Genomic DNA, 22,696 nt, shown 5'->3' with positions numbered 1-22,696 from the left:
AAAAAAAAAAAGCCAAGTTAATACAGGAATATTGTCTAAGAAGAAGCCTGACTAGAGTGGTGGTTTAGAATGGAGTAATAATTGCTTAGTATTTGGATCAAGGGCAATTTTAATTAAATCTTAGTCTCTCTGTGTGGCTATTGGGGAAATAACTGGTTAAAAATACAGCCACCAGATTAATTCACTGCTTACACTTATGGTAAAGATAATTCACTTTACAATGTTGCTTCTATATACTTTTTATCTTTCCTCTTTTATTACCATCAATAGGAAAACTACATTTGCATATATTACAAACCCTATTACTTTATAGAATTTTATATCTACTAAATAAACCAAGAAGTGAATGGGCATTAAGTAAATACTCATACAGTGTATATTAACACTATTATTTACCACTTCTGGGACTCTCCATTCATTCCTGTGGGTTATCACGTGGCTTCATCTCCTTTCTCTGAGACAATTACACATTTACTAGCTGCTTCTGTCAATGTATAACATTCCTATGTATTGCAGTCCTCTGCCCCAAGGAAAACCAATTGTTCCATCTGATATCTTTTGAAATCAGTTAAAAGCCATAGAATGAATGTGCATGTGTGTGCGTGTGTGTGTGTGTGTGTGTGTGTGTGTGTAAATTTTTCTAGACAGGGTTTGTCTGTGTAGCCACTGCCTAGAACTCACTCTTGTAGACCAAGCTGACCTCCAGCGCAGAGTTGCTTGCCTCTGCTTCCTGAGGGCTGGAATCAAAGATGTATGCCACCACCACTGGGCCTATTATAGTATTTTTATGTTATGTAATTATATTTAATGGTACTCTCTGTTTTGTCTGTATTCATGTTACCACAGAATTAATTTAGTTTCAACATAAAGAACATACTTTAAGCCAGGAGTAGTTGGTGCATATCTTTAATCCCAGCACTTGGGAGGAAGAGGCAGGCAGATCAAGGTAACCTGGTCTACACAGTGAGTTCCAGGACAAGCAGAAGTACATAGTGCAACCCTACCTCAAAACAAACAACAACAACAACAACAAACAAAATAAAAACACAAAAAAATCCCTCATGAAAAACAATAACAAAAGGACACCCTCTAATAATTTGTTTCAATCCCTAGCCCTGTAAAACATTACACACACACACTTGCACACCTCATAAATGCCTTTATCTCAGGTTTTGATTATATGAGAACATATTTATTTTCATTGAAAGTTAAGATTTATCAGCTAAAAGATTCTTGGTGAACAGTTTTATTCTTTCTTTGGGTATAAATGCTGACCTCCATAGCTTCCACTGTAAAGTCAGGTATGGATTTCTAAGAGTTCTTTTGTATACAATGATCCAACTTGCTCTGCCTACTTTAAAGATGACTTTATCTTTCAGCATTTTACTATAATGTGTCTAAGTGAAAATCTCTCTGTTTTTATCATACTCAAAATTTCCTGAGCCTCTTGAATATATTTTTCAACACAATTAGATAGTTTACAACTTTTTCTTGTATGTCCTTTAAACTTTAATATTATTAGTTTGTGTGTGTGTGTGTCTGTGCTGTTGGGTGAGTGCATAATGGAGGTCGGAAGACTAAGGAGTCAGTTCTCTCCGTCCACCATGGGGTTGGGGTTCCAGGAATTTATGACAGGCTTGTGGAGTGTAGGAACAGGGCAAAAGGTAGTTTGTGACATCTCACCAACATTTTAGCCCAGTATTTTTATGCTCCCTTCCTTTTGTACTTCAATTTCGTATATATTGGTGTGCTTAATGATGAATCTGTACTCAAGTGGTTCAGAGGCTCTGTTAATTTCTTCTTCATTCTTTTGTCCCCATTCTGTTCTGATTGTGAAATACCCATTAGTTTACTTTCAAGTTTTGTGACATTTTCCTCTGCCAGTTGAGTTCTGTTTGAGGCCCTCTGCTGAATTTTTCATTTTGGTTATTCATATTGGTTCAACTTCAGAATTTCTATTTGTTCTTTTTTTTTAAAATGCCATCATCAGTATCTTTAATTTAATTTAAAAAAATTATCAGGGCTAGAAAGATGATTCAACAGTTAAAAGAATTAGTTGCTCTTCCAGTGGGCCTGGATTCAATTCCTAGCACCTACATGGCAGCTCAAAACTTTCTTTAATTCCAGCTCTAGGGGATCTAATACCTTCAACACAGACACACGTGCAGGGAAAATGTGAATGCACTTAAAAAATCATTAAAAAATAATCCATGTCTCTAAGCATAATTTTCTTTAGTCATTTAAAAATATTAGTAATGGCCTTGTGGTCTTTATCAAACTCAATTCTAGACTCCCTAATAAAGTTTCTACTGGTTTTATTTTTATCCATCTGCTCACCAATTCATTCATTTTGAGGTAGCTCAGGCTACTACTTATTATGTCTAATATTTGTTATGAAACCCAGGCTGGCCCTGAATTTATGCACCTCCTGCTCCAGCCTCTTGAGTACAAGGATTGCAGGCACATGCAACCAGATCCAACTCTTAGTTTTGCCTTTGAATAGACTGTGTTTTATTGTGTCTTTTTGTTGTTGTTGTTGTTGTTAGTTTGCTAAAAAGTGCATACTTGACTAATATATTGTTACAGCTCAATAACATTCTTTCCTAGTTCTTCTCTAAGGCCTGTTTCTCTAGGTTTCTGCCTCTCACAGATCACTGTTCTTGCAATACATATATTTTGTATATTTTTACCGTTTCACCTAAAGGTGAGTCCAACCCCTATAACTGTATTTCAGTTGAAATATAACCATTGATGATTCAAATATGTATTTCTAGTTTCTTGAGAAGTTTTCAATATCTCATATTCTTGGGATATTAATCCTATTTCTACATTCTATGAACTCTTATTCTGTTTGTGTGTGTGTCTGTACATGTGCACATTAGGGAACACAAAGCATTTATGCATGTGTATGTGGAGTTGAAATATCAACCTTGAGAGACCCTCCTCATCAGCTTTTCACAATAATTATTGAGGCAGGATCTTTTGCTAAGACCTGGGATTTGCCAATTAGACTGGGCTGGATGGCCAGTGGCCCCCTCCCCCATGCCTGTCTCTGCTTACCTAGAACTCAGATTTCATGCTCTACTGACTGAGCCATCTCCCCAGCTCCAAACTCATATTCTTTTTTTTTTCTGTGTGGGTAGGGTACAAGTATATTTTTTAATATACTTGCATATTTAATGTATATTTTCTGATTTTGAAAACATCTCTGTTTCTCTACAAATAAAAATAAAAACAACTACTTTAAGCATCCAATAAACCTGCATTAATGAAGATTGTGGTGTTAATGAAGAATAGGAAAGTAATAGGTCAGTGCTCTGAAACAGATGCACACAAACCTGAACAACTGACCATCAGTGGAAGATCCTGGGCAATATAACAAGAAAAGCTAATCTTTTCAACAAATGGTGCTAGAAAAACTGAATTTCTATTGAGAAAAAAAGAGGCCAAGGTCTTAAGTCTTTCATAAGTTGAAATCAAATGAGTTAGATACAAAAATATAAAACACCAAACTCTAGGACTCCTGTAAGTTAACATGGGAACAGGAGGGGAGGGGAGGGGAGGGCACAGAAGGAGAGGGAGGGGAGGGGAAGAGGAGAAGAGGCTGGCAAGGTGGCTCAGGCAATGGCACTTGCTACCAAGCCTGATGACCCTGAGTTGGATCTCTAGGTCTCACAATGGTAGAAGGTATCTTCCAATCTCATAGAATGCCTACCCAGAAAGTATGTAAATAAAATTTATCTTTAAAAACTGAAAAAATATTTTCCATAAAGTTAAGGCATTAAATGTAAGTATTTATTAATGTTTTATTTTAAAATCATGTCCTCACTTTCACGTACAAAATACTTTTCTAATAAATTGGTGAGGGTAAATGGTACAGTACGTAGCATATTTGACACAAGGTAAGCATGCTACATTGATTTCCATTTCTCATTTCTCCATGAAAAAAATCTAGCTCAACTCCTCATTTTCTGTGTGCACATGTGAGTGTACATTTGTTAACATATGGGGGTACATGTGTGTGTAAGTCAGAGGTCAGCATTAGTTGTCTCCCTCATGTACTTGAAATCTTAGTTTTTGAGATAGAGTCGGGTACTTCTGCTCCATGTCTGGCTACTTCATGTGGAATCTGGGATTTGAACTTAAGTCTTCACATTTTTGCAGGAAGTGTCTTACCCACTGAACAATCACACTAGCCCTGCATGTCTGTGGCATGTCCTCCCATTCTCTCAATAGTATCTTTCACAGAACAGGATCATTTTTGGTATGGGATTGGTTTTGCTTTGGTTTTGTTTTCTTGAGACAGTGTCAATGTGTAACAAAGTCAAGCCTGATTTTAAACTCCTTCTGTCTCAGTCTCTCAAGTGCTAGAATCACAGACATGTACCACCATAGATAGCTATCCTAAAGTTTAAATTTTAATAAGGTTCAATATATCAATTATTTTATGACTCACATCATTGGTTTTATATCAAACTCATAATCTTTTTTTATTGAATATTTTCTTTATTTACATTTCAAATGTTATCCCCTTTCCCCATTGTCCTCCCTCCTGGAAACACCCTATCTCATTCTCCCTTCCCCTGCTTCTACGAGAGCGTTCCTCCACCCACCCACCCATTCCCACTTCCCTGCCCTCGATTCTCCTACACTGGGGCATCTATCGAGCCTTCATAGGACCAAGGACCTCTCCCCTTCCATTGGTGCACGACAAGGCCATCCTCTGCTACATATGCAGCTGGAGCCATGTGTGCTCCTTTGTTGATGGCTTAGTCCCTGGGAGTTCTGGGAGTTCTGGTTGGTTGATATTGTTGTTCATCCCATGGGTTGCCAACCCCTTCAACTCCTCCAGTCCCTTCTCTAAGCCCTCTGTTAGGGACCCCAAGCTCACTCCAATGGTTGGCTGCTAACATCTGCCTCTGTATTTGTAAGGCTCTGGCAGGGCCTCTCAGGAGACAGCCATATCAGGGTCCTTTCAGGATGCACGCCTTGGCATCCACAATAGTGTCTGGGTTTGGTAACTGTATATGGGATAAATCCCCAGGTGGGACAGTCTCTGGGTGGCCTTTCCTTTAGTCTCTGCTCTATACTTTATCTCCATATTTGCTCCTGTGAGTATTTTGTTCTCCTTCTAAGAAGGACTGAAGCACCCACACTTTGGTCTTCCTTCTTATTGAGCTTCATGTGACCTGTGAATTGCATCCTGGTTATATGGAGCTTTTCAACTAATATCCACTTATCAGTGAGTGCATACCATGTGTTTTCTTTTGCATTTGGGCTACCTCACTCAGGATGATATTTTCTAGTTCTATCCATTTGCTTAAGAATTTCACGAATTCATCGTTTTTAATTACTGAGTCAAACTCATATTCTTAATGACTCCTTTTTCTCATGTTTTAACCACTTCTCTGCCCTGTTGGAAGTTCCAATTTGCCTAGGTAGTGGAAGTGTTCATCTAAAATAATTGGCCATGTAACCTGCAACCAATCACACATAAATTTATCAAATTAAAAATGTCTTACCAAGTGGATTGAGGGAATTTTAGATTCTAAATAAATGTGTAAATACTTTAGGGATCACACAGAACCCCAGGCAAAAATACATTTCTCTTTATATTTTATCTGAATTATATATAAAAGTGTTCTATTTTCTTTATTAAAGTTAAAAATGGCCTCCTGTAGTTCTGGCTTATAGGGAGATTTTAGTTTGAGACCATACATAAGCCCAAGGCTGGATACCTTCTCATGTAGACATTTAAATCCAACTTTTTAGCCACTGAGACCATTACTGAATGTGAAAACATCTCTAGGACCACTATAAGTAATTTTCAGCTTGTTAGCAATTTTGGCTCTTAAGGATTTATTTTCCTTTCTGATCAATTCATCTAACTATTAAATGATTCACATTTAAATTCCATGTTTCTAGGTAGGTACAATAGAAAGCATTCTAGAGTAACTAAAGGCATCTTATGTGGGGGCTATAAATGTCCCTTCTCCTCAAAAGTTCAGACAAAAGTATGCATGTATATATAGGTGTCACTATAAAGAGTAGATAATTTCAATCAAATCCTTAGGTCTACATACTAGTTCAGAAGAATTTTAACCTGATTAGGAAATCAGCTAATTTTGTCCAAATTTTTATTTGGTTGGCTTTGGGTTTTCTGTCTAAATTTATAACTGATTGCTCTGTTTTTATAAATCAGGAATCCTCTTGACTGTGTTTTGTACTATATGTATATTGCTTGAGTATACCTTCTCTTTATTTGAAGGTAGTAAGTCCCCATTTATCTTTTATATAATTTTCAATAATTCAATAATTCATTGAAATTTCAATGAATAACAGAATGAAGACTCAAACTCTCTCTCTTGAGTATAAAGACAGAAATACACTGCAGTGAACTGAAGAGATGGCTCACTGGTTAAGAGAACATGCTGTTCTTCCCAAGGACCAGCACTCACATCAGGCAGCCCACGTTAGTCTAGTTTTGAGGGATCTAATACTCTTCTCCTGGCCTCCACATACACATATACACATAAATAAAAATAAATCTTTAAAAAAATATATGCTATAAGGAGACAAAGGAAAGATGAGAAAGAACTAATCAGAGGAGAGAATGTTATCGGAAGAAAAAGAGTTTCACAAAAACAAAATAAAATGGCTGATACTCAAAGGCAGAAAAACAAGACAAGAGTGGTATGATCATGCCCAAGTATCACTCCATTCAAATGCCTAACCAACTTAATTTTGTTAAAATATAATACACAAAATACATATGTATTTCTATTTCAAACACTCATTACAAATGTATTGGAACACTCAGGGAAAATATTCTTTATAAAATTCCATTATCAGTTTACAGACAAGGAAAACTAAAAGGAAATCAGCTAATTTTGTCCATTTTCCCATACTAAATTTTCTAGTTAAGAAAGCATAAATATATTAGTCATTCCCTGGGAAAACCTCTCGTCAGATATATATGAACAAAAGTCAGAGAACAATGACAAAGGATTTTAAGAACGAAATACATCTCACTTTCCATTTTGAAAAAAGATTGTTACCTTGATATTTACATTTGATATACTGCATTGGCATTCCTAAACCCAATCTAATTCAAGTTTAAAAAGTATAATATTACTATTTATACACTTTATTTACTATTGCTTCAAAACCTTCTTATAAAAAAATTCTTTAAGGTATCAGATAATTTGCACATTCAAATCCTACAAGCCTTGCGTTGGTAAGAAAGGTAAACTTCCTAATATTTAATCTACCTAACAATAAAAGATTGACACCAAACATTTCAGTACTCCAATCACAACATAAATTGTATCTACATACTTAAGAGCAACAGAGAAGTAGAGGATATTTGCAAAGTGAAATTTCAATTTGCTTCCCCAAGATATTTCCCTACGAAAATCTATCTTATTGTTGATAATTTATGTGGCAATTCTCTGGTTTGGTAAAATGGACATAAAGAAGGTGTGTAACTTAACTAGTCATTCTAGCTCTCTTCGCTTGGAAACCTTTCCTTTACCACCCTCATTATTCAAAATGTGGTCCATAACCAAACAGAACTTGTATCACTTAGGAGCTTATTAGAAACTCAGACACTTAAGCATGGTAAGGCTACTCCTGTACCTAATGTCAGGATCTTCATTCAACAAGATGCCACACAACTCGTATACATAAACACAGCTAGGACAAGAGGACCTCGCAGCTTCTCATACCGGCTTCCAATGAAACACTACTGAAACCATATCCTCACAGGGAAAGAGCTGCCCCCAATAGATGGCGATGAAATCTCTCTAGCTCTAGTTCCCTGGGTCTTCATGTGGCCCCCTTCATCCATTTGAATGGATTGCTTGGTTCTTACTCTTTGGCCTCTAAAGCTGAATGGAAGCCCGACTGAGGAAGCCCAATTTTCACCAGGAAAGAAATTCGCCCCAGAGTAAAACTTCATTAGGAGTATTTTAGGTAAGCGGTAAAAAACTGTTTACCTTGACGGGAAGTAATGAGGTCCAGGTAGGAAGTAAGGGTGGTGAAAGGAGAACCGAGGTGGCGTTCCAAACAGTGTGGCTGGATGGCCAAGGGGCGGGGGCTGATAGACGTGTGAGTGTGGAATGGGAGTAGCTGGGGGTATTGGAGTGCTTCGGGGACAAGTGGAAACGCTGGCATACTCCTTGGGAGGCTGGATAGGCGAGGTTGCAAATCTGGCATGGGCAGTACTTGCACCAGCTGGAATCCTGTTGGTGCTTTCCAGAGGAACTGGAGTGGGTCTCTTCACAGAACGACTGGTTCCCGAAGGGAGCCTATGAACGTCAGTTTGGGAAGGCCCAGAAAAGCGCTGAGGTGGGAGTGATGGGCGGGCCGTCAGGCTTGGAGGCGGGACGGCCACCGGGCCAGTGTTGGAGACGCTGGGCTGGAAAAGTGTGATGGGACTTGGGCGCTGGACTGCAGGTGTGGGCAGCTGGATGGCAGGCGGGGCTTCACCTTCAGAAATAAAAATAGCAGAGTTGAGTTAACCACTATTAGCATCCCTGCTGGTATCTACCACACCATGAACTTGGATCTTCGAAGGGAAGTTCACTATCCATCCTCATCTAGTAGTGGTATCCTATCAAACCACTCTCCTTTTTACTATAGTATTCTGACAATTCTGAAGTCACTGACTTTAATTTTTTTGTAAGTTTACATTTTTCTCTTTCTGAACTAACCTCTGAGTATCACGAAAAGAGAGAACTTCTGTTTTGTTCACTGCTATGAATACGCTCAACTTCTGCCTAGCACAGAATATGCAAATCCTCAACAAAGTTTTCCATAGGTAAATAAAATTATTATTGATAAATCAAAAGAATGAATGCATTGAAATGTTGATTTATAAATAGAATTAGCAAAACTACTGGCAACAGTTATCATGAAGGAATAATCACTTAGAAGTAGGGACAAGACACACCGGTAGTAGGAAACTCTAGATGTTCACTTCGTAGTATTTGGGTTTTGGTCAATATGACATATATTTATTCTATTTTCATATAAGCACAAGTTTCAGAGTAGCACTGTGGGTCATTTTCCCTTCAGTTTGCATACATCTCTACATTTAAAATTATGACACTTTTTAGTTGAAAAAAATTAAGCAATCAAGAAAATGGTTTCACTTTACTATAGTTGAAGTAAGTATAGCTGGAAATCTCCAAAAAGAAAAGGATTTTTCATGGGCTAGCCATTTGAGACAGACTTGGAAAGAATCCTAGCAGGACATGATTGGAAAGAGCAGAATTCTTAAAGGTAAGTAAAAGCCACATGATTTATCCTTCCATTCCCAAAGAAGATAGCTCTGCTGGTTGAGATACTATCATATACCAAACAACACACGCAGAATAAACTGAACTAAGCTTTCATGACAAAATACAAACAGAAGCCTTTGGAATAGAGTCAGCTAGGTATCTGTTAATGAAAACATGCTCCAAGTACAGATGCTACAGTTAGAAATGTCTCTCAGAGGCCCAAATGCAGACCTTTCAACTCTATTCAGTAAGACTTCCCTTTCCTTCCTTCCTTCCCTTGGTAGAGGCAGGTAATGCCCTTCTAAACCTCAGTAGGAAGAGCCCCATCCATCCATTTCAAGATGGCTCCCTGCCCAGAGAAGTACAGCAGGAGGGTGGAAATGAAGCTGTTCCCGGTCTTTTTAGCCCAAGACTAGCCTCAGGCTCACAATCATCCTGCTTCTGCCTCCTGAGAACAGGGATAACAAGCTTGTATTATCATGCTAAATTCAGTTACTTATGTTTATTACCAGGATCTAGCCAAGAACTTGAATTAAAAAATAGTTCAGAGGGGTTGAAGAGATGGCTCAGTGATTAGAGCACTTGCTTTGTAATCATGAGGACAAGAATTCAGATCCCAGAAATTGTATAACAAGCCAGGGCCTCACAAGCACCTGTAATGGCAGTTTAAGGATTCAACAGTCCATTTCTGGCTTCTGTACATAGGCACGCACAGGAACACATGCATACAAATACACATATACAAATCTTTAAAGGAAGAGTTAAGATTTGATTGAAGGAAAAACAATTAAGCTCAAGCAGATACTTCTACAGTGATCTGCTGTAAGGAGATCTGAAGTGCCTTGTGACAATTACAAGGCCAGGCAAACTTGTACAATCTCTCAAATTTTTATTTCTTGAATTATCACCATACTCAAGACATTAACCTGATAGTCTGTGTTTGACATTGAGTTCTTTTTCCTATACCCAGCATAAGCACTTAGTTATCAGAAAAAAAAAGGTTACAAGAACTTTACAGAACAATTGGTCAAATTTCAATCACTGAAAGGGGCACATTATCTTTTCCAGTGCTCTTTCTATCTAAAATAGTTGTATAAAAGAGAGGGAAAGGATGCCTACAGTAATAACCATGCATTCATTTAACAACGAGTAACTGACATATATCAGCTACTATATTTTGTTATAGAGTTATCCAGAAACTCTTTAAATGTTAGCGTTCAGGTTGATAAGCAGGAAGTGAAGTGTGCAACCTTTAATAAGTCAGTGATATGGAAGATCGAAAAAATTGCTCAGAGCTCTAATGACTTAAGCAGTCAAGCTATAGTAGACACTAACCATTAGAAATCAGCCAGAGATATGGCTCCTTTTTTCCTAGTACACAGCAGAACTACAATGCCCTAGGCTCCCTGGCATTTAGAAAAAGCTAAGGGCTACCCATCACTGCTGCAATGAGTGCACTCACATGTGGTCCTCCATGTTCTTGCTGCCTTATGCAGATTTGAATACATGAATACAGTGCCCTAGGAAGCCACATTCTAATGATGTCAATGCTACGGGGGGGGGGGGGGAAGAGGAGCCTTTATCCATTAGCCACCTTTTGAAACAGACATATTTAGCAACCAGAAACATCCATATGTGAGTAAAAGATAAGCTTGCTGTTAGTCAGAACTGTCCAACCATTACATAAAATAAAGAGCAGCTTTAAGTATATAGGGCCAAAAGAGGAAATTCCAAAAATCCATATAACCAATTTAAGTATAAAAAGCAGGGTAGCTGCAAAAACAAAAATTCCTGCATGTCTCCATCACCCAGTCCCATAGAAGAAGAAACCACTGCAGCTTTGTGGAGTTAATGAGGAAAACCAGCAAGTAGCTTGGGATAAAGAGAAAAGAAAGGGGGAGACTGAGAATTGGAAAGGTATTTGAGCCATTGTTAAGAAAAGTGGATTTCTGGGGCAAGAACAAGGTAAGAAAAAGCCCAGGAAGATGAGGTGGAAGCATGTGAGGCATCCTCATGAGAACTTACAACAAAGAACTAACTGCACTACTTTTCTTTTTTGCTATTATTAGTTTTTATTGACTGTTATTTGACAACTTCACACACTTTTTTAATTTATTTATTTATTATATGTAAGTACACTGTAGCTAGCTTCAGACACCCCAGAAGGGGGCACCAGATCTCATTACAGATGGTTGTGAGCCACCATATGGTTGCTGGGATTTGAACTCATGACCTTTGGAAGAGCAGTCGGTGCTCTTAACTGCTGAGCCATCTCTCCAGCCCCTTCACACATTTTGTTTGTTTGTTTGTTTGTTTGTTTCTCTATGTAGTCCTAGCTGTCCTGGAACTCACTCTGTAGACCAGGCTGGCCTCGAACTCAGAAATCTGCCTGCCTCTGCCTCAAGTGCTGAGATTAAAGGCATGTGCCACCACTACCCGGCCAACTTACACATTTTTAAAGCATTCACTGTCTTCCCATGTGCCACTCTTTCTTATGCCCTTTCCACAGCTGTGAACTTCCTCCTATAAATTCCTTCCCTACACTCTTGTCTTTTAGTTTTGTTCTGTGGCCCTCTGAGTTTAATCAGGGCCACCTATGTGTCCGTGAGTTTGGAACCACCCACTTGAGCCTGGCAGGATCACCAGTGGGTAAACACAATCCATCACTAGCCAGTGGTTCAGGTGGGAGGAATATGGAATATGGAGCCCCTTCCTTTCATGCCTGCTGACAGCCACAGCTGCTATAGCTTCAGAGTCAAAATGGTTATGTCCCCTAGAATTATACAACTTTTCAAGCAGATGTTTGGAGAGTCAAGGAGAGTTTTTAATGGATATAGCAACTTCTTAGAATGGATCTTTTTGTTTGTTTGTTTCGAGACAAGGTTTCTCTGTGTAGCCTTGGCTGTCCTGGAACTCACGCTGTAGACCAGGCTGGCCTCGAACTTAGAAATCTGCCTGCTTGTGCATCCCAAGTGCTGACATTAAAGGTGTGCGCCACCACTGCCTGGCCTTAGAATGGATCGTAAGCCCAAGACAGACCTGCTAACTTTTGGATTAGAACAGTAATAGTCATGAAGTTTTATTTCTTTCTTTTTTTTTTTTTTTAAGAAGTACATAAACTAAATGGCATACCAACACCGAAGATTAGTAGTAAATATAACTAAAACATTTAGAGGAAATGTATGAATTCTGGAGAGTAAAAGAGTATCAACAAAGTGATACTATAACCAACAAAACCAAGCTCAGGCTGGGCAAAAAAAATATATAACCCAGTAATGAAAAATGTGTCTATGTGCCAAGTAGGTATTTAATAGTAGGTAAAAGAAATGTATAGTCTACAGAAGTTCCAAAGCCTGTATACAAATGGGAATACTGATATAAAATGGGGATGCTGGTATAAGTGGCATCCAGGAAATTTGGTAAGACAAACATGAAGAAGATTCTAGATGATCATGCCATAAGCACTTTCAGAGACTAGAAGCAGAAGAGCTTAGAGTGTGATATTAAGGCAGAGCAAACAATGCACTCTACAAGACAAGAACTTGCTATTGAGTGTGATCAAGGGAATAGAAAGTTTAGCTTCTGTACAACTACATCATGAAATCTTTGACAAGACACTCTAAGGAAACATATTCCTATTGTTCCTAAAACAACCTGGGCCATAGCACATACCTGGTAAATATTAGGCAGTAGATGGGTCAGACAAGCAGGCTTGCAATTGTGGCCCCAAATTCACTCAGAAGGTAGTGGATATAGAAAGAATCAAGGAAACAGAAAATCTTGAAGTGCACTGTCAGTTTTCAAATTAGTTAATGTTTTAATGACATGAAGTGTTCTGGAGAAGTGTGGCGCAGGGCAAATGGTTGGTAGAGTACACAGGAAAATGGAGTAAGCCTGACTGAGCATCAAACAAAAGGAAAGATTAGTAGAATGTCCATCAGTTTGGTGTGAAAAATTAAATAACGCATTTCTAAATCACTAATGGAGCAATGAGGTTTTACTCATTTTTTTGCATCACAGATGTTGGTTAAGGGTAGAACACTACTAAGGGTAAAGGACAACTAAAATAAAATATTCATAGAAAAGTGGTAATTTAGACAATAATGCTAAAAGCAGCGAAGAAGAACATACTCCTGAATTATAAAGTTGTTAATTGGTCAAATTAAGAGAAACCTATCAAATGTGAAAAAATTAGTCTAAGTGTTTTAAGTCAGTGCAAATAAAAATTAGGCAGTTGGAGGCTAGAGAGATAGCTCAGCAGTTAAAAGCACTTAACTGCCCTTTGTAGAGGACTCAAGTTTGATACTATACTGATAGACATAAGTTTCTATGCCTATAAATAACATAATGTATATTATTCAAATGCTGATTTCTCTTCCCCTATAACTTGTTACAATTCAGACATGGCACCATAATTCTATTCCAAGAATCTCTTCTCTCAAGTTTGTATAAATATTGCTCCCCATTTACTCTCTGGTTTGCCAATAAAAGCTGATCAGCCAATGGCTGGGCAAAATAGGGTGGGACCTCTGCCAGGCAGGGGAGAAGAGATGAAGAGGGAGAAGAGGGGGTTCAGCCACAAGGAAGGGGTACTAGAGATATAGTGGGAAAATACCTGAAGCCCAGAGAGCCAGACCAATACTAAAATGCAAGTCTCTAGGGGACTTGGGCTGAGAGGTAATCAGATTAGCTTAGAGGATCAGAATAGATCAATGACTGCCCAGTTACTGTTTTGTAAGTTAAATAAACCTTACTCTCAGTCTCATTCATTTGGAAGCTAGCCAGGGATAAAGAAAAACTGTCACTTTTAAAATAACTTTTACATCCCAGAACACCCATGTCACTCACACGTGTGCACACATTTGTACATACACACTCATACACACACACACACACACATACACTTTTTAAAAAATGGGTATTTGAAAGGAAAATGACTTAACAAAAACCAAGTGACTCTAAGGCAACCTGACTTGATAATTTCTTCACCAGAAAGAACAAAATCATTGAAACTGCTTAGACCAATAGTTCTCAAACTTCCTAATGCTGTGACACTTCAATATAGTTCCTTATGTTGTGATGATCCCTACCACAAAATTATTTTGTTGCTATTTTATAACTCTAATTTTGCTACTGTTACGAACTGTAGTAGAAATATCTGATTACAGGGTATCTGCGTACCCCAAGGGGTTGCAAGCCACAGGTTGAGAAGCACTAGCTTAGACAGTAATAGCTTCAAAGGCAACTAACGAGTCATGGAGACTCAACACAAGCCTTCCTGCCATCCTAGGAATCTTGGACCTAATTTTCACAGAAGGAAGTTTAAGAATCTTAGATCAATACGGTATAATAGTAAGTTTACAAACTGATAAAAATCGATCTCAGGTATCATTTTCATAATCATTGTAAAGAAACTCAAAGGTAAAGCATAAGATATTAAATAATGTAGATAGAAGTAGTTCTGCCAGAGCATTTTTGCTAAGTCTACATCACTCTTGTGATGGTTAGCTTTAAATGTTAACTTCATACAGCCTGAAATCACTAGGAAGAGTATCAGAGAGGAACTGTTCATGTTATGTTCACTTGTGGGTATGTCTGTAAGAGACTGTATTAATTGACATGAGAAAATGCAGCCTACTATGGGTGGTACCATTCCCTAGGGACAAGGTCCTGGTAAGAGTAGAGAAACTGGACTGAGTGCAAGCCAATAAGAAAACAAGCAGCATGCATCCATTTAGTCTCTCTGATCTTGTTGGTGGATATGATGTGACTAGCTGTTTTAAGTTCCTGCTGTCTTTACTTCCCAGAGATGGATTATGACCGGGGAACCATGAACTAAAACAATCCCCTTTTCCCCTGGGGATTTTTATCACAGCAACAAAAAAAAACCAAAATCAACTTATTATTCAAATGGTGTCTTTGAGCACACTAGTGTAGTGAATCTACTTTCTATATCTAAAAAGTTGATTGCCTATATAGTATCATAAATGCACAAAAATTACTAGAATTATTTCTGTAAAAGAAAAAGTATGCCTCACTATTTGATAATCTTTCTTCTACAAGAATATATGTTTAAATGAACAAAATTATCATAAATTAGTTTAAAACATAAAACTAGTTCAAAGAAACAAAGATGCAAAGTATTTTAAAACCAGTATCTGCAAAGATTAAAACTATGGGTTTTTCTCTTGTTTCTCTGTTTTTTTTTTTTTTTATTTTTTTTTTTTATTTTTTTTTTTTGAGACAGGGTTTTTCTGTGTATCCTTGGCCATCCTGGAACTTGCTTTGTAGACCAGGCTAACCTTAAGCTCACAGAGAAACACTTGCCTCTACTTCCCTAAAGGTATGTGCCACTATGCCCAGCCAATAACTATGGTTCTTTAAGGGACTTGTGATATCATCTGTTAACTAACTTTAATAATTTTACAGATACTTTAGAATGTGCAATTTCCAAACTTCCTAGTTACACTATCACCTCTAAGTAATATAAGCTGATGAAAATAACTTAACATATTTCAAAGTTGCACAGCTGTATAGCATGGTAACAAGTAAATATTCTCACTATGAATGATACTTATCTAAAAATAATTCTCAAATTATTTTTATAAAATATTTTGGTTTGCCATTTGAGACCCAAGAAATAAATCTTTACCATCTCTGGCACAAGAAATATTATTGTAAACAATTTTTTTAAAAGTAGCTGGTAGGGCTGGCGAGATGGCTCAGCGAGTAAGAGCACTGACTACTCTTCCGAAGGTCCTGAGTTTGGATCCCAGCAACCACATGGTGGCTCACAACCACCCGTAATGAGATTGGACGCCCTCTTCTGGTGCGTCTGAAGACAGCTACAGTAAATTATGGTGGAGCGAGCAGGCCGGAGCGAGTGGGGCCAGAGCGAGCTGGGCCAGAGCAAGAGGGGCCGGCAGAGATCCTGAGATCAACAGCAGCCACACACACACATAGATAGATAGATAGATAGATAGATAGATAGATAGATAGATAGATAGATAGATAGATAGATCACGGCCATCTATATAGCTACAGTGTACTCATACACATAAATAAAAATAAATCTTTTTTAAAAAAGTAGCTGACAAAGTCTCATTATCACATTTGTTGTATTTCAAAACTGCTTGCTGTAATTATGTCTATCATATTTAACTAAGAAAATCCTAATGCACAAACCCTACCAATATCAGGAAAAAAAATCTTTAGTCTTCTTCCAGCCCAGATCTTTGCATAAATGGTGTAAATGTGATACATTGTATAAAATCTCAACTGTTTCAAACAAGAACTTCGATAAATCTGTACCCGAGCAACATGAGCATTTAAAAATGGACAAAACAGATGAAAGTAATGTCTAGGGTGGGGGTGGGGTGGGAGGGGACAAAAAGAAGCATGTACTAAAATAAAAAATATCTGACAGTGGAAAGTCCAAACAAAGACATAGTAAAGCCCAGTGTGGAACAAGTCTTACAGGCAACACTGAGAGTGCCTGACTGTGCTTGCAAAACCAGGGCTACAGATCAACTTTCTACATCTTCCATCTGAATAGAGAGGTATGTTGAGTGTAGCTTTGTTTCTCCCATTGGTTAAATGACACAATTTAAAAGACATTGAAAATGGGGGCTGGAGAGACAGCTCAGAAGGTAAGAGTACTTGCTGCTCTTTCAAAGGACCCAGGTTCAGGTCCTAGTGCTCAAATAGCAGCTTACAACTCCAGTCCCAGAGCATCTAACACTTTCTGACCTACACACACACACACACACACACACACACACACAGAGAGAGAGAGAGGGGGGGGGAGAAGTTAATATACGAGAAAACAAAACACTTGTATATATAAAATAAAAATCTTTAATTAAAAATATTGAAAATGTATAATATTATGAAGTCCATACTCATGATCTATCCATCTCTAATTCATAGGGCCAGCTTTATCATTAGGAGATTCAGACAGGCAGAAACTGGGAAGAGCAGCTTTAAGACATGAGCAACAACAATAGTGAATGGATGGCATTCTCCTTAAGAGATGGTTGTAGGTTATAAAAGTTTTAGAGGAACAAGCCAATGATGCAACAGTTAGTTAAGATTTGATAATCTTAACTTAGCATTCCTATCATCCATAGACCAGACTGTAAGGAATCAAACAAGAATTTATAGAAAATGGATAGCTCCCATCCCTTTTCTGGAGCAGCAGGAAAATGGTCTTTAATAGATCAGTAGCCTTACTAAGTTCCATTGACTAGATGCCTCAAACCCCATTAGTTCTTTTATGCTGAGGTGGTAAACATCCATATTTCCTATTTAATTACACCAGCAATTTCCTTCATTATCTGACTCATCTAGGTGCTCAGCCTGAATTGCTTAGAAAGTCAGAGTTTTCCATATGGATCTGCTATTGCTCCTTCTCCCATTTAATGTTTTATTTTCTCCCTTCTTGATTTTATTTCTTTACTATTGTTCAAAATTATAAGTTTAACAGAAACCAAATTTCAACTGAAGAGATAAATTTTTGATGTAGATATTTACAATTAATCTACAATATGACCAACTCACCAACTGGATGAGTGATGGTGTTCTGAAGGCCGGGAATTACCACAGAGTAGGTAGGTGAGCGATAAGGATAAATTGTTGTAGGATTTGTAGAGATAATATTCTGTGTGGTACCAGAAAATACACTGGAAACACTTAGAGGGAAGCGTTTTCGCTTCCCTGGACGAGGCTGATAAACCCAACCTACAGAAAAAGAGAGGCCTTTAATGTGAATATACAAACTCTGTTTTGTTTTGTTTTTTTATAAAAACACAGCACACTTTAAAGTTTTAAAATATGGGTTGTCTAAAGGTCTATTTTCCAGCTCCATGATGCTATTTCTTTGAACAAATCCTGCACTGTGCATTTTAACATCCGCATAGCTTCTAATTTTGTTAATGTAACCCATAATAGAGAGGAAAGGTCAAACACCTTCTACTCAGGAACACAGAGTGATTTCATGATAGAATCTACTCCAGTCATTGACTTTGAATCCCAAAGCCTTTTCTCTGGTGAAGAAAGATACCCTATAAGTCATTATGTATCTCTTCTATAATATACAAATGTCAGTGGCTTACAATGTAATAGTAACTAATAACCAGTTATTAGTTATAACCATGTTTATGCCTGATTTAAGAAGTCACTCTCTGAGGCTTGGCAGTTGCTAAAACCATAAACACCTTAATTTCTTCCCAAAGTCAGAAGTGTGGCACTGTCATTTACATAATCACTGCTTCCGTCCAGGTGATACTTCTTGCCTCCTAAAATATTTCTGCTTATATTTCAGAAAAAAATCTTTCCCCATTATGCACATACTTATAAACCAAAGAATGCATAGTTCTCAACCTTTATCTCAAAGCACTTACTGCTGAGGATGAATCAGTTGATTCAAACTATATCATGCTATGAATAAATCTATTAATCAAAACACAAGACTATGGTCTGATACCCACTTAACTTTTAAATGGAAAAGGATATTAATTACTGCATTTTTATTATCTTTTAAGTGGGAACTGTTTATTCTGTTGCCATGATTATCTAATATGTCTAGTATATTACAAAGGAGAACCATGGAGATTTACAGTAAACTGTAAAGCTATAGCCATACATATATGTTTGTAAGTACCTATATGTATTTCATCAAAACTACAGTAAAACCAAATATCTCCTGATTTGCAGTACCTAGTAAATATGAGATCAGATACTTCACAACTACATTCTATTTAAAAAAATGTACACTTAGTATTAATTCAATCATTATTATAATTTATTAACCATTATTTTCTTTCTCACACATAGATTAGGAAATCTCAACCTAACTTAATCTTTACCTAAATAAATTTAAAAGAAATTGGAAAGAGCCTTTGTTCATTTCATTTGATTACCAGGAAATTCCTCTCTGTGCTTCTCTTTAATCTTTTGTGCTTCATCATAGTAAGGTTTCTTTTGTTCTTCACTAAGTTTGTTCCACTCTAACCCCAGCTGGACACTGATCTCTGCATTGTTGGCGGCTGGGTTAGCTTTAGCCAGTGCTGGTCGGTGGATTCTTGCCCAAACCATAAATGCATTCATGGGTCGCTTCACATGACCATTTCTGTCCTTACTGAAGGGAGTATCAGGTATTCCTATATGACAAAAATTAAGAGACTAAGTTAATGGCCACGTATGCAATTTGAAAGTGAAGCTGTACCTTTACCTATACTTATGAAGTACCTGAAAACATACACTATAATATAGCCAAAGTATTGCCAAGATTCCAAAATCCCTCATAGGCCTTGAACTCAGCATTCTAAGTTGGAGCTTAGAATGACTCCTAGAGAGTATAATGCTGTTGAAGATACTGTGTAGTAACATTAGAGGCAACTCGATGGCTATTTATTTCTTTGAGCTTCATTAAAATCTCTAACAGTAATTAACATTTAGTCTATATCCAACTAATATTAAGGAGCAGGCACCTTAACTATGCACCTAGCACTATGTAGGTGTTAGTTATGTAAGAATTTAAAGAAAGTTATTTACAGAAGCAGCTGTAGCGCCTTTAAAGCAAAAATGTTTATGCTTAGTTTTGCACTAGGAAGGTGAAATTCCTCCCACACTGAATTATTAAAACTAGTCTCATGTCCTGAGAGAAAAATCACACATATGACCCTGTGAGTCATGGTACCGTTAAAATTCTTATAAAGCAAATTTGTTAAATTTGTATCCCTATGCAGTTCATAAAAGCATTATCTCTGAACTTTTCACATTAATTCATTTTAGGCTTGCTTGATATGTAAAAATCTTTTTCATGTGCAAAGATGTTTAGAATAATCCTGACTGAGAATGTAGCTCAGTTGGTAGAATACTTGCCTAGTATGTGCAAAGATGTTTAGAATAATCCTGACTGAGAATGTAGCTCAGTTGGTAGAATACTTGCCTAGTATGTATCGAGCCTGGGTTCAATTACCAATGCCATATAAATCAGGTGTAGTAAGTGGTATGTGCCAAGAAGGACTTGGGAAAATGTCTGTGCATGAACACATAAAATAAATAGAAAATGGGTATTTAAGTTATTTTTAAAAAGTGAGTAGAATCGGCATTGAAAATTAAAAATAATAAATGTAAAGTTAATGAAAACATGAAGAATGACTTCCTAAAACACTTAGTGACACAGAGTTCTGTGTAAACTAATCCTAAGGACTTGCTTAAAATTTACTTGAAAATAGTGGATGGTAGTATTTGGTTGTAGACACACACTTCTTTTAAATATATCTATGTCTATATCTATCTATATATGCTTAGATATATGCTTTAAATGTCTTTAAAATATACCTTAAATATAATCACTTCTTTTAACAACAGCTTGGCTTACTATTTCTATTAATATTTCTAAAAAGCTTTAGTTTTTAGAATAGAATGCTATATGTCTATATGTTTTCTCTCAGAAAAGTTACTATTCATCTTTAACCTCCATAGTCAATATAACGGACTATCATTTTTCTGGAACATTGGCATTGTTCTATTTCTTGATACACATAAACCTAAGAAGCTACTAAGATAGGAAATTTGATGTTACTTTTGTATAAGCTGAGGGATCCGTATTATCTAACAAGGCATTCTGTTGTGTCTATTACCTAAATCTGCTTACTAAGTCTTAGAGTGTTTTAAAAATTGTGGAAATACTTAAGTGTATTTTACCAGTATATGGGCAAATCAATCAGAAGCAATCCCTGTGCAGGCTAGGGATCGAACCATGATTCTATTTTTCGAGCTTCAGCTCCTTAACTGCTGATATGTCTGTGCAACATAGCCCTAACTGTGAAAGCCATTGGCTTCTAATACCTGCATCTGAGGGAAGCACGGTGAGGGGGACGTCTTTGGTTTCAATTTTTACAGAAGGCTCCAGCAAGGACTGCATTTTAATAGGCACTGGTGTCAGGGGGACCTTAGACAATCGTATCAACTCAGAAGGCGGAGGCCCCTGAAACTGGATACGGGCTCCAGGTGGGACGGTGTGGAGAGTCAATGGGAACCTTAGGTCTTGCTGGTGTGGCCCAAAAGCACTGGGCTGCTGGGCCAGGATGGCCTCCTTGCTGCTGTGGACCAGGCCATTGGACGTGGCGTCCGTGCCCAGCCTACAATCGTCCCTGAGTCTGTCTGGCTCCTCGGTCTTGATGACTCCTTCTCCGATGGCCAGCAGGCTCCTGCCTTCCCCGCCTTTCAGCGCATCCCTCGAGGCCTCCTCTGCCTCCAGCTTGGCTTTCTTCTCATCCCCGCGGCGGCCGTCGAGGGCCTTCCCGGTGCCTTCCAACTTGGCAGCCCTCGAGGCTCTAGGGCCGGCCTCCGCGGTCCTCCGGGATCCCACCGACAGGTCCAAGCCCGCCCCCAGCTCCTGCTTCTCGGCCTTGACGAGCAGTGTCCGGGGCTGCATGGGGCGCAGCTCCGGCCTGCAGGGGCCTCCGTCGGCCGCGGACTGCGGCGGCAGCAGCAGCAGCTCCGGCCTCAGCTGCAGCAGGCGCGCCTGCGCGGACGAGGCTGAGGCGGCGCCCTCGTCGGGAGCCGGAGGTAACAGCGGTCCGGGAGGCAGCAGCAGCACCTGTTCCGGCTTCACTTGCAGCAGGCGTCGCGTCCCGGCCTGCGCACCTGCCGCTGCGGCCTCCCCGCACGACGAGGCCACCGCGGCGATGGCGGCCGCGGCCTGGGCCGACGGCGACTGCGAGCGCTCTGCGGCCGCGGCCCGGAAGGTGGCGGCCTCGACGGGCTGCGCGGGCGGAGCGGGGCGCAACGGGCGCGGAGGGGTCGGCCGCGGCGGTTGGCGCGGCGTCGGCGGCGGCGGCTCCGGCCTGGCTCTCTCCATGGGGGAGGGGGCGGCCAGCCAGGTCGCGGCCGGGATTGTGAGCTCAGCCGTTTGTTGGCGGCCTCCCCCTCCCCCTTTCGGTTAAGACCCTTCCAAGGCCTTGGCTACCCAGAACCCTACGCGCTCCACAGACGGGCTCGCCTCGCCCAATCATGAGCGGCCCAGTGTTCCCCGTCGGCCAATCACAGGCACGTTCCTCGGCTCCTCCCACCCTCCACACTAGCAGGGTGCGAGAACCCTGGAATCATCCGCCATAGCCTGGGCCGAAGCTCTTGTGTCCCATTTTCCACGCCTCTTCACTCTCCCTCTCTTCCGGATTCTCTTTAGGCCTTGTCCTTGGTTACCCCGCCCCCTCCTGGAGCGCGACAATGGCGTTGCCCTGGAAACCCTTATGTTCCACGCCTTTACCAAGGACCTTCAGGGATGAAAGCGTGGACCTTTCTTGCGGGCTGGGCTCACGGCTCTGTGTTTTCATTAAGACCGGAGTCTGGTACGGTCTTCTAGTCATTCTCAAGTACAGGGGCATCTTGAAACTTATCAC

At 39.2% G+C, this 22,696-nt stretch overlaps 1 protein-coding gene across 2 annotated transcripts in view; it reads right to left on the bottom strand.

Annotated features, from left to right (window-relative positions):
- Sox30 (SRY-box transcription factor 30) overlaps positions 1-22,170 on the bottom strand; it is a 35,258-nt gene extending 13,088 nt beyond the window's left edge. Inside the window, exons 1-4 of one of the 2 annotated variants that reach the window (XM_031353363.1) lie at positions 21,141-22,170; positions 19,205-19,444; positions 17,844-18,023; positions 7,998-8,490 (exon numbers count right to left, since the gene is read on the bottom strand). In XM_031353363.1, the coding sequence (XP_031209223.1) occupies positions 7,998-8,490; positions 17,844-18,023; positions 19,205-19,444; positions 21,141-22,155 (1,928 nt within the window). In that variant the 5' untranslated portion in view covers positions 22,156-22,170. The remainder of the gene's footprint in view (positions 1-7,997; positions 8,491-17,843; positions 18,024-19,204; positions 19,445-21,140) is intronic. The other variant, XM_031353364.1, reaches the window with a different exon arrangement.
- Between the last annotated feature and the right edge of the window lie 526 nt (positions 22,171-22,696).

The sequence above is a fragment of the Mastomys coucha genome, unplaced genomic scaffold, assembly GCF_008632895.1.
Source record: "Mastomys coucha isolate ucsf_1 unplaced genomic scaffold, UCSF_Mcou_1 pScaffold5, whole genome shotgun sequence".
Taxonomy (NCBI): Eukaryota; Metazoa; Chordata; class Mammalia; order Rodentia; family Muridae; genus Mastomys; species Mastomys coucha.
The sequence above is the reverse complement of the archived record's forward strand: the minus strand, read 5'-3'. Positions and strand labels throughout refer to the sequence as shown.